We start from the raw sequence: 12,194 nt of genomic DNA, 5'->3' as shown, positions 1-12,194 counted from the left end.
AGTCGTTTGTTAATACTGGGCAAAAGATGAAATTGGAGAAAACATATTGATTCCATCTGTTTATCAAAACAAATATCCAACTATTTTCCAGCACATTTCAGTAGCTGGTATATTGGCGGGGGGGGGGGGAAGGGGGGGTGTTTCCCTAATCAACTCCTAGACTGATACTAAATAAAGCACACAATGCACCTGTCAATCCACCCCTATAAAAAACTGTGCATTGTGTTCACTATAGACTAAAGAGGAAACACATGTTAAAGCTAACCTAAGCCTTGACCTCAACACTCTAAACCCTTCACCAAGAAAGGAGAGGCTTTGGTGAAGGCAAGTAAAAGCTAACTAAATAAATCAATGTGGCGTACTACTAAATATATGTTAGGTGTTGGAGTGAAAGAGGACTAACAAAAGCTGGCAACTACTTCCATCTGAGTCAAAGGAGAGAGGCAAGCCCTTCAAAGGAACAGCATCTCACTCACATATACTTGTTGGCAAAAAGGCAAGATTTCACATTCGTTCTAGGATAGATGGAGGCAACTTGTGGCCCACCAGATGCTTTGGCCTACATTTCCCATAAGCCATAGCAAGCATTGCCAATGGTGATGGATTATGGGAATTGTAGGCCAAAACATCTGGAAGCCACAAGTGGCCCACCCCTGAGTTTAGATTTGCTCTTGTAAATGGAACAAGCAAAATAATGAGTGTTCAAGGGGCCATCGGATTCTTTGCAGTCCCCCCTCCAAGGCTGTAGACACTGCTGCAGCCTTGGAAAGGAATCCGATCCCTCCATCTACCCCCTTGTAGCTGCCACAGAAAAAAATGTGCCACAAATGTACCTTGGAGGCCCTCATAAAGATCTAAAAGAGAGCATTCCGGTGGACATGGAGGGGAGAGGCCAGGGCAGCTCTAGTCCTCAGCAACACGACTACTGTAGATGGATTCATAGGTCAGTCTAGAGAAAAAAGTAATAAAGGAGGATGGACAGGTAAAAATGGCCTGGAGACTTGGAAGTCTCCAAGACCAGAGGGCGCAACCAATAGGACTGTACCCTAAGTTGATAAGAACCGCTATGCTAGATTAGTTCAATAGTCCACTTACTGTTTCTTGCCAGCCGCAGTGAGCCACGTGCCTCAGATGCACTCACAATTGAAGTACGGTGGCAACATCTATCTTCTGTCGTCAGTTTTCAGAATCTTTGATTATTTGGTAAATTCTTATATTAGCTAATGTGATTTTGGATACTGCAAAATATACTTCTTGGAGGCATTTGGCTCAGTAGTCATCATGACATTCAGTGGAAATGTGTTCCAACTGGATAATTACGTGGTGTGTGACAAAGCACTTCTTTGCATTTCTCAATTCGCAACTACTATCCATCTCTAGCCAACCCGTAAGAGGGTTATGCAATTTCCTATGTGGAACAGCATGACTTGTATGTAGCTCATAATTTATGACAAACATATGTGTGTATTTCACAATGTGCACACAGTTTAGCAAATGCTTGCTGCAAGGAACATCTAAGGCTCAAAATGTTCATCAATTTCTTTTCCTCCTTTTCCAGGGGTGGGACAAAGCTAAAGGACATTAGTATAATCTCCTTTGTATAACCTAAGGAGGTTATCATACCTTCCTTGACTTAAGTTATTTTGACCTCCTTGACTTCCTTATACACAAGTATTGTTTGCACAACACCTTCATTGAAACTATCATGTTCTCTCTCTTTTTATGATTAAAAAAACAGTCTGTCCAAGGTGGAAAGCTCAAGGGCTTTCAACTTCTATATGTTCTTTTTTAAATTACTAAGTAGATAAAGGCCATAACAGAGAAGATTCAGCCAATGCCTTCCATCTGCTCCCAAGGGGGAGAACTGAATTGAACTTGAGAACCATCTCAGTGTGTTCCATGCTTATCTTTAGGCAGCTCTTATTGTTCAGATGTACATGTCATAAATTCCAAAGATCCACAAACTTCCAAATCCTCTATTCTACAATACTTTTGTCACCCTACACCTATCTTGCACCCTCTAACACTTACATTGCTCTTTCATTTCCTAACATTTTGTTTACAAGTTATGCTTTGCTTACAATGAGCTGCCATTTGTGGTATCTAACCAGTTAGTCACAACATTCAGCCAACAGAAGTCAGTGGTTTGTCACTAGCAAATGACTGTAAAAAATGCGGTAGAGTGGCAAGGTGTATGAAGTATGACACTTTACAACTAATGACTATAAATATAATATGTGAATTATACACTACAATCTTTTCTGAAGATGGTTGTGAATGGCTCTGCATACAAGGTGTGCATTATACCTAGTGGCAGAGTAAAAATAAAACAGAATACTAAAATAGGCAGAGCATTCACTTTTAATGGGCCAAGCTCTTAGGTTACTGAACATGCCTTTCGGGACCATGAACAACCCACACAGTTCTGGGTTCACACATAATGACAACCCATGGTTTAAACAACCCAGAGTTCACAACCAGGCAACAAACCACGGGTTCTCTTTCTGGGTTGTGCACTGTTAACACTTAGCGCAGCTTGAATTGCACATCATGATAACCCAGAATTCAACATTCTGTTGAATTAGTGCTTTGTGTGAACCAGGTCAATATCTCTATTCCTACTGGTTAGTAATTTGATAAAAAGTGCCAGAAGCAACTATTCCAGGTATCTAAATCTTTCCTCTTTATTATTACATTTATATCCTACCTTTCCTCCCAAGAGCTCAAGGCGGGGTACCTAGCTCCCCTTCCCTGCCAACAATTTTATTCTCATAACAACTCTGTGAGGTAGGTTAGACTGAAAGTCAGTGACTGGCCCAAGGACACCCAGAAGACTTTCTAGATGAGTGAGGGATTTGGACTCAGATCTCCCCAGTCCTGGTCCTACACTCTAACCACTATATCATGCAGGGTCTCTTTCAATCAGGGCAACTTAGTTAACAAATAGCAGAGTAAAACCTCCATGATTTCTTCATCACAAATACAAGATCTTAAAAGGTATGTCAAAGCACCATTCATTCAGCAGAAAATCTGCTTAAATCGTAACCGGGTCAAAGCCCTCAAGTAGCCATTAAACAGGTGAGCTTTAACTTTAAACAGGTCCCATAACAGAGGGACCATGACAGAAAAAAAAAAAGTGGGGTTGTCACTTGATGAAATAAGTCATGTACCTCAATCCTATGCATATTTAAGTCAGTCCCAAGAAGTTCAATGAGAGTTAGTCTCAAGTTAGTGTGCACAGGACTGCAGCCTTAATAACAGTGTTAACCATGAGTATTAACTGCATAAATCGGCATATAAATAAAACAAGAGTTCTGAAGGGAGAAAAATGCTTTCTGTTTGTTTCCCCGATGCTGCACATTTGACAGGAGGCACAATATCAAGCAGGAACAGCTGTCCCGACACTGAAAATGAACCATTACCAACAGCCTGGATTAATGGGATTAATGGAACCATTTTTCTAAAGTGGTTCCAAATTATATTTCAGCAATTAATATGACCAAAGTTGGGAGGGGAGGGAAAGGGGGGGGAGAGAGCGAGAGCGAGCTTCACCTGTAGAATATCTGCTTGTCAAAGGCGTTGGAAGAGAGACGGCATGCTCAGGTGTGCGCAGTGGAGGCTGGTGGCTCCTATTCTGGCGGGGCTGTGAATCCCTCCTGGGTTTTAATTGGATCCAGTCAGGGCTCTAAAGAAGCTCTCCGAGACTTTGGGCTCCTTTAGGTCGGAGCCAGCCAGCCACCCGCCTCCACTGCGCGTGCGTCCCTCGCCTATGCAACACACACACACACACGTACACACGTCCGCCCTCACGCACCCAGTGAGCCGCCTCCGATGAGGACGGCGCCAGTGAGCGCCCCCGCGGAGGCCCCGTAGATCTGCCGGGCGTCGCGGACCAGGTGCGGGGCGCGCTCCTGCAGGCAAGTGGCGGCGCCGATGTGGTAGACGCCCAAGAAGCCGCAGCCCGCGAACGACACGCTCCAGCCGCCCAGCAGCCCCACCATCCTCCACCGCGACGAGGAGGAGGAGGAGGCCCGCGGCACCGATCCGATCCACCTCACCCAAGCGCCAGACGCGATCTCCTCACGGCCGGCCGGCGAGACCCCTAATAAAGGCGCCCGGCGGCATAACTCCGCCCACGGGACCCGTCGCTCCGCCCCTTGCGCTCAGGTACCGAGCGCCTCAGCCAATCGGCGGAGGCATGCAAAACAGGGCGCTGATGCGGTGGCTGGGTGGGTGGGCGGAGCCTGCTGCCCTGCTTGGGCCTCTCCGATGTGGGTCGTGGAAAGCGTCCAAGCCGGCGTGAGGCCCGCTGAGGCGATCGCCTTGGGCTGACAGGGGATGTAGCAGCGGGAGGCGGGAATCCTGTGGGTAAAAATACCCACAGGGATAGACACGGCTTCATGTTTCACCTATAGTATTATTATTATTGTTGTTGTTATTATTATTGTTATTATTATTATTTAAATTTGTAATTTTGCATTGCTGCTGTTTTTATCTGGTTGAGCTTTTATATTGTATTTTATATTATGGTTTTATACTTCTGTTTTTGAATGTTTTTAATTTTTGTGAACCGCCCAGAGAGCTCCGGCTATTGGGTGGTATAGAAATGTAATAAATAAATAAATAAATATTATTATTATTAATTTTATTACATTTATATACTGACCCACAGCCGAAGCTCTCTGGGCGGTTTACAACAATTAAAAATGGTAAACATTAAACGTATACAAAATTTAAAAACCATCAAAAACATAAAAACAATATAAAAACATAAAAAACAGCATAAAATATTATTATTATTATTATTAATTATTATTATTATATAATAATAATAATTTATTTTTACCCGCCTCTCCCTTTGGATCGAGGCGGAGAACAACATTAGAACAGGAATCTTTACATTGATCTGGATAGGCCTGCTGGAAAAGGCTAGTCTTTAAAGCTGCCTTAAAAATCACACAGACAGTTAATTTTACGAATTAAAATTCCAGGCCGTTCCACAATCTGGGGGCAACAGAAGAAAAGATCCTCTGGGAAACTGATGTCAGCCTAGTTTTAGCTGACTGAAGGAAGTTCACCCCAGAGGACCTGAGTTTATCCCCATTTTATGCATTTTATTATTATTTGCTCCATTTATTATGTGTGAATAAATGCTCTTCAACGTTTTTATTAATGATTTGGACGAGGAGGTGCAGGGAACGCTTATCAGATTTGCAGATCAATCAAAATTGGATGGGATAGCTAATACCCTGGAAGACAGAAACAAAGTTCAGAATGCTTTTGATAGGCTGGAGCGCTGGGCTGAAAACAACAGAATGAAATTTAATAGGGATAAATGCCAAGTTCTTCATCTAGGAAAAAGAAACCAAATATACCGTTACAAGATGGGGGATACTTGGCTCAGAAATGCTACAAACGAGAAGGATCTTGGAATTGTTATAGATCGCAAGATGAATATGAGCCAACAGTGCGATATGGCTGCAAGAAAGGCAAAAGCTATTTTGGGCTGCATTAATAGAAGTATAGCTTCCAAATCACGTGAGGTACTGGTTCCTCTTTATTCAGCCCTGGTTAGGCCTCATCTAGAGTATTGCGTCCAGTTCTGGGCTCCACAATTCAAGAAGGACGCAGACAAGCTGGAGCGTGTTCAGAGGAGGGCAACCAGGATGATCAGGGGTCTGGAAACAAAGCCCTATGAAGAGAGACTGAAAGAACTGGGCATGTTTAGCCTGGAGAAAAGAAGATTGAGGGGAGACATGATAGCACTCTTCAAATACTTAAAAGGTTGTCCCACAGAGGAGGTCCAGGATCTCTTCTCGATCCTCCCAGAGTGCAGGACATAGAATAACGGGCTCAAGTTACAGGAAGCCAGATTCCGGCTGGACGTCAGGAAAAACTTCCTGACTGTTAGAGCAGTACGACAATGGAACCAGTTACCTAGGGAGGTTGTGGGCTCTCCCACACTAGAGGCGTTCAAGAGGCAGCTGGACAACCATCTGCCAGGGATGCTTTAGGGTGGATTCCTGCATTGAGCAGGGGGTTGGACTCGATGGCCTTATAGGCCCCTTCTAACTCTACTATTCTTTGATTCTATGATTCTATGATTATTTGTGTGATGGCCATCAAATTGGATGGCTTTAAAAGGCGATTGGATAAATTCCTGGAGGCAAAGGCTATCAATGGCTACTAGCCCTGTCGGTTGTGTGCTATCTCCGGTATTCAAGGCAGAAAGCCTGTGTGCACCAGTTGCTGGGGAACATGGGTGGGAGGGTGCTGTTGCACCATGTCCTGCCTTGTTGTTCCCTGGCCGATGGCTGGTTGGCCACTGTGTGAACAGAGTGCTGGACTAAATGGACCCTTGGTCTGATCCAGCATCAGGGCAATCCTTATGTTCTTATTTATTATTAACTAGCTGTACCCTGCCACGCGTTGCTGTGGCTCAGTCTGGTTAAATTGAAAAGAAAGAAAAGACAAAGCGGATGTTTCTAATATGTTTAATTTCACAATGCTTGCGGATATACAATATTTTTAGTTGTTCCATTGTCTGTGTAGATATAGAGATTGTCTGGTTTGCCGACTCTAGAACATGCAACATATAATTGTCCATGTGAGAAGCAATCTGTGTCTAGATCTAAACTGCACAATTCTAAAGATTGGCCCTGAGCTTTGTTGATGGTGATTGCAAACGCCAGTCGAATTGGGAATTGCAATCTCTTAAATTGAAATGGCATATCTGTTGAAATCATAGGAATGCGAGGAATGAGAACATCTTCACCTTTGAAAGATCCTGTCAAGATTGATCTCCGACTATAACAATTGCCACTTCGTCTATAGTTGGAGCATTGAATCTTCGCACATGTTCTCCAGCAGGCGTTTTGTCAGCATGAATAACAATCTTGTGTGTATCAGATGGCATCATGTCAATTGCTGTTTTGAACAAATGTACTAAATTGTTTTTTTCGTGAAGTAGCTGTTGCAGTTTTGAAACGATGGACCTTTTTATGCCGGTATAAATTCCGCAGCGTGCATTCAATTCATCATTGCCATCACCAATGAAATACATTTGTAGGAATTTATGTTGACTATCTTGAAACGGAAGGAAGGAGCCGGCTTTATGATAAATTTGTCCTTTGACTTTGAAAGTTGGCATAAATGGAGCTGTGATGATTTCTGCGCCGAACGACGTCATTTGGAAGCATGAGTTGTATTTCCTGATGTTAGATAGGAAATGCTTTGATTCTGCGGTATATCCGGCAAGCAAAGTTTGTAACGGCTCTGGTGGTTCTCCAAGTTGAGGCAGTTTAATTTTTCCAGCAGCGCAACACATTCCTTTTGTTTCTCCATTAAATTTAAGAGCCTTGCAATAAGGACACACTTCAGTCATAGTGCCGATGAGAACATGTCGCCTCAAACTGTAATCATCAGCTGGGTTGTACCGGAATGCAAGGCGATTGTAATCGTGTGATTGTTTACCACGGAGTCGTGTTTGACGCTGATGTGCTGTTTCTCGTTGACGTCTTTCAGCCACTCTCAGTCTGTCGCGTTCATTGTGTTGAGAACAAAGCAGATCTGAAGCTGTAGAATGTGATTGCTGTGCTCGCAATCGTGCATCCTCAAGTCTGGCTGAACGTTGCTTGGTTGGTTCCTTGGCACGTATTTGAGGCATTCTTTTTCTTTTTTTCTCGTTTGCTGATGCCCGTTCTTCCTCAGTCTGATTTGCAATTTCTCGTCGGAGTGCTTCCGCTCTGCGAGTATGATGACCTAAGTGTGATCTTCTGTGAGGCATTATTTGGATGAAGTAAAGCAAATTGTTTGGTTTTTTAAAAAGGATGTTTTTACGGTGAGGAGGTTAGCGGAAACTCCTGGCAGTTACCTTTCTTCAGAACGTGTAACTGTCACAGGTGTGACATCTATATTCACTCAGCCAATTGTGAGAGAACATGCAAATAAGAGAGAAGGCAGAGGCAGTGGATTGGCCTACTGGTTGGCGATGTCACAATGATCAGCAGGACTGGTTTTGAGGAGGCCTATTTCTTCGATTTTAAGACAAACTTTTTTCCCCATATAGAACATAGTTACATAACAACACTCGCATATTCGAATGCAACGTTGTGTCAAAATTTCAAAGCAATCGGTGAAGCACTTTCGGAGATATAACGTCTGTTTCGAACGAACATTTACATTTTTATTTATATAGATTTATTTATAGTCCACCTTTCTCCAATAAGGGCAAGGTGGAGAACAAATACAGGGGAGTGGAGAAGAGAGCCCTAAGATTGTAATCCTGTAAACCCACTTGCTAGTAAGCACCAATGAATCCAGTAACCCTTGCTGCTGAATAAATATGAATAGTTTGTGTTGCAGGTCACATAAAATAAAACAGGACAATCCAGTCAAACAACAACACAATTGAAAACTATTCAAAATATTGTTAACTACCATTTCTTTTAGTTCCATGAGCTTTCTAAAAAGAAGAGCATTTTCAGTGAAAATGTCTAAAAGGGAGCTTTGGCTGTTGGGCGGTATAAAAATGCAAGAAATTAATAATAATAATAATAATAATAATAATAATAATAATAATAATAATAATTCTTGAGGGAAGGAGTTAATCACTTCCCACGTTAGCCATTAAGACCATTGGGTGATTCCACTAACTGACCTCATAAGATAAAAATGGGTGCCATGCTACCCGTAGCTCTTTGGAATAGTTCGTGCTGCAGGTCACTTAAAATTCAGGCCACTATGTGACAAATAACTTTGCTCCAAGAAGGTCTGTTTGCCATTCTGAATTGGGACAGTGATGGCACACATACAGCAGTGCCTGTCTCATATGATCCTATGTAGCTCAAGCACTTCGTGACTAGTAATCCATCAAAATTTGTACACCTCTTTTTCACTTCTCTTTCTTTTTCTCCCTTTCCTTTTTTTTCATTGGTAATTTTCTTTGGCAATTTTAACTGGCAGAAGAATTGCAAGAAGCTAAAAAAAATTGCTTTGTGTGAATTGATTTTCACAACAAGCTAGTCCCATAAAATAAATATTTTCAGGCTGCTATCTTCGGAAAATCTATTTAGGAGTAAGGGCTCTGTCATGTCTACTTTTTTTCCTGGTATGCACCCGTGATTTTGACCTCCGTTTCATTAGCACAGCCAGCACTGGTCCCTCTCATGATCATCACTATACTAAGGGACTGGTTTTTCACTTGTTTGTTCTCCTGCTATTGCACCCACCCCACGCCGCCCCTTTCCCCTCCAGTTCATTGGTTCTTGTCAGGTGATGGATGTGGGTGCCTCCACTCAGGGCCTGATTTATTTATTTATACAGAGCGTTCCTAACATCAAAGTGATCACAATGGTTAAAGTTTGGGGAGTCACAGACAGGACTTCCTTATGTTGCAGAAGTCCCCAAAGTGTTTGGGAAACACTGTGGGTGGAGCAAGGAGACAGGCATGGAATCCTCCTAACAGCACAGGGGTGACTTTCTTCACCACGTCTTTTCTTAACATCAAGCCAGCCAGCTGCCCAACTCTTTTCCCCATGCCTTGGAAAAGCATTGCCAAGGCTGCCTCTGCCCCATCTTTGGCATTTAAAGATCTCAGCGTGTCACCCATTTTCACACTTCACACCCCAGTTATTTTATCCCCCCCTCCCAATTAATAATATTTAACAACATAGGATCACTGCATCCATTCTTCCCAGCCAAAGTCCCAACGAAACAATAATAAACTTTGTAGGTAACTGCAGAAAATCCCAGACCCATCAGTCAATGTGATGGACGTAACCAAAATGCTTATAGCTCCCTCATTTTTCAAGATAAAAAGATGAAAAATGGTACCACAATAGCTCTTAAGTACAGCTTTAGGCATGCCAGTTTGAACAAGATCCCTTCATCCATTGATTTTTAAACTATTTTTTAAATTTCCCCCCTCAAACCACCCACATAAACATACACATCTCTGATTCTGCATTAATCCACCCCTGCACATTTATGGAGGGAGCTTTTATTCTCCATAAACGCACAGGGTGGATTAGTACAGAATCAGAGCTGTGTGTGTGTGTGTGTTTATGTGGGTTTGAGGGGGGAATTAAATAATTCATTAAAAATCTACGGATGACGGGATCTCATTCAAACTTGGCATGCCTAAATCCCTACTTAAGAGCTATCATGGTGCCAAATTTTATCTCTAAATCTTTAAAAATGAGGATCAAAACCATTTCATTTGAACGGGGCCACAGATTCATATCTTTTTAATGCAAAGTGGGTTGTCCCACTTCACAAGCAACTCAGCCAAGATGGAAAGGCAACAAATATGTCTAAAACTAAGAAGTAACAATTGGTGATGTGGGGAATAATTGATCACATTTGTATCCTGCTTGCCCTACAGGGCAGTAGATGATAAAAGGGAGTGCTATCCCATCCAAAGCAGTCTAAACTCCTATTCCCAGAGTGGTTTCATCCTAACCAGGAGTACGTCTGTCCTATCTGGGTTAAGCTTGTTTTTCAGATGTCCATTAAGGACATCAGCTGTTTACTTGAAATCAGAGGGAGATAGAGCTGATGTCATCCACATTCTAATGGCAATACATTCCAAACACCAGGGCAATCTCTCAGATATTAGACAGCATGGGAGACAAAATAAATCCCTGAGGAACACCATAGACCAAAAGCCAAGGTATCAACAGGAGGTCCCAAGCACCACATTTTAATAATGTCCTGCCAGGAATGACCAGAAACATTGTAACACAGTCCCTCCAAAGCCCATCCTAGCTAGGTAATCTAGGGTGACCATATGATCGGATTTGCCCGGATTTGCCCGGGTTTTTGATGGCAAATCCGGGAGGGGGACGGGAAATCCGGATTTCTCCCCCCCCCCCCCAAGAGCAGCTCTAATGGGAATTAACAAAAATGCTTATAACTCTGTCATTTTTTAAAATAAAGATATGAAACTTGGCACAATGGTAGCTTTTAGGAAGGGATTTAGTCATGCCAAATTTGAAACAGATCCATTCATCCATTGATTTTTTAGGAATTTTTTAAAAATTGAGGTTTTTAAATTATTTTTTAAACTGTCATTTTTAAAGATAAAGAGCTGAAAGTTGGAACCATGATAGCTTTTAGGTAGAGCTTTAGCCTTACCAAATTTGAAACAGATCTGGGGCCAGTAGCAAACCCTGTTAACAACAACAGCAGCTTGCAATGAGTGAAGATACAGTCAGAAAAGATATTTGAGGGAAGGGGAGAATGTAACACACAGAGTATAGCAAAAGCTTCAAAGTACAGCAAAACCTACAAAAGTAGGAGTGAGTGAAGTTAATATCAGATACATTGAATCTCTCACTTGTTCTTTATTTCAGTGATTTTAACATTAAGATGTTATGTAGAACAGATTTGTCTTAAATGTGTGCTGTAAAATTAGACATGTGACCAAGGCTATGTTCGGGTGGGCATGACCCCTTGGTACTGGACACGCCCCCCTTGGGGGCAACCATGTTGTCCTGCAGCAGCTTTAACTGTTGTGATGAAAAGAGAATTTCACCCTCTTAAATTGACACCTGCTGCAATTCCCTTTTCTACAGTACTGTTAAAGATACAGGAGCCCTGTCCTCCTTTTCATATGGTCACCCTAGTGTTCATGATCCTTCACTTAGAAGGGATATTTTTGCAATAAACATTTCACAACAGCCATAAAGAAAAGAAAACTTTAAAAAGATTTCCATGGCATAAGAGTCATGACTGATATCCTCATTACATTTAATTGGCATGGATTGAGGCTTCTGTTGAAGTGCAGCTGATAGCCACAAATTCTGTTTTGGAATGTCACCTGCCATCATGGCGATTAAACATCTCTATTTCTGGTTCCTGTCTCCCCCTGAATTCCTCATGCATCATGCTGCAAACAAATGACCACACAGGCACTTTTATTAGGTAATCACCTCAGGTGTTAATTTGTCACGTAAACATTCCCATAGATATGTTTTGAGCTTATAGTGCAATGGCTATAGGGGCTATGATGGAGTAATCAGTGCCTTGGGATTATGCCTGACGCAACCAACTCATCTCCTGATTGTCACAATTTCCCCCATTGCCCCTTGAGGCCTAAATGTGCTATTCCATTTCCAGTGACATGGGCACAGATTGCTGTAGTGTGGGCATAGGGTCCAGCTTCCACATGTATGCAACCAAACCACACCTTT

At 42.4% G+C, this 12,194-nt stretch overlaps 1 protein-coding gene across 1 annotated transcript in view; it reads right to left on the bottom strand.

Annotated features, from left to right (window-relative positions):
• LOC134403831 (1-acylglycerol-3-phosphate O-acyltransferase Pnpla3-like) overlaps positions 1 to 4,001 on the bottom strand; it is a 34,871-nt gene extending 30,870 nt beyond the window's left edge. The window contains exon 1 of the mRNA XM_063134331.1: positions 3,815 to 4,001. Within this exon, the coding sequence (XP_062990401.1) occupies positions 3,815 to 4,001 (187 nt within the window). The remainder of the gene's footprint in view (positions 1 to 3,814) is intronic.
• Positions 4,002 to 12,194: the final 8,193 nt, after the last annotated feature.

This window comes from Elgaria multicarinata, chromosome 9 (genome assembly GCF_023053635.1).
Source record: "Elgaria multicarinata webbii isolate HBS135686 ecotype San Diego chromosome 9, rElgMul1.1.pri, whole genome shotgun sequence".
NCBI lineage: Eukaryota > Metazoa > Chordata > Lepidosauria > Squamata > Anguidae > Elgaria > Elgaria multicarinata.
Note: the sequence above shows the minus strand (reverse complement) of the source record. Positions and strands in the feature narration are given on the sequence as shown.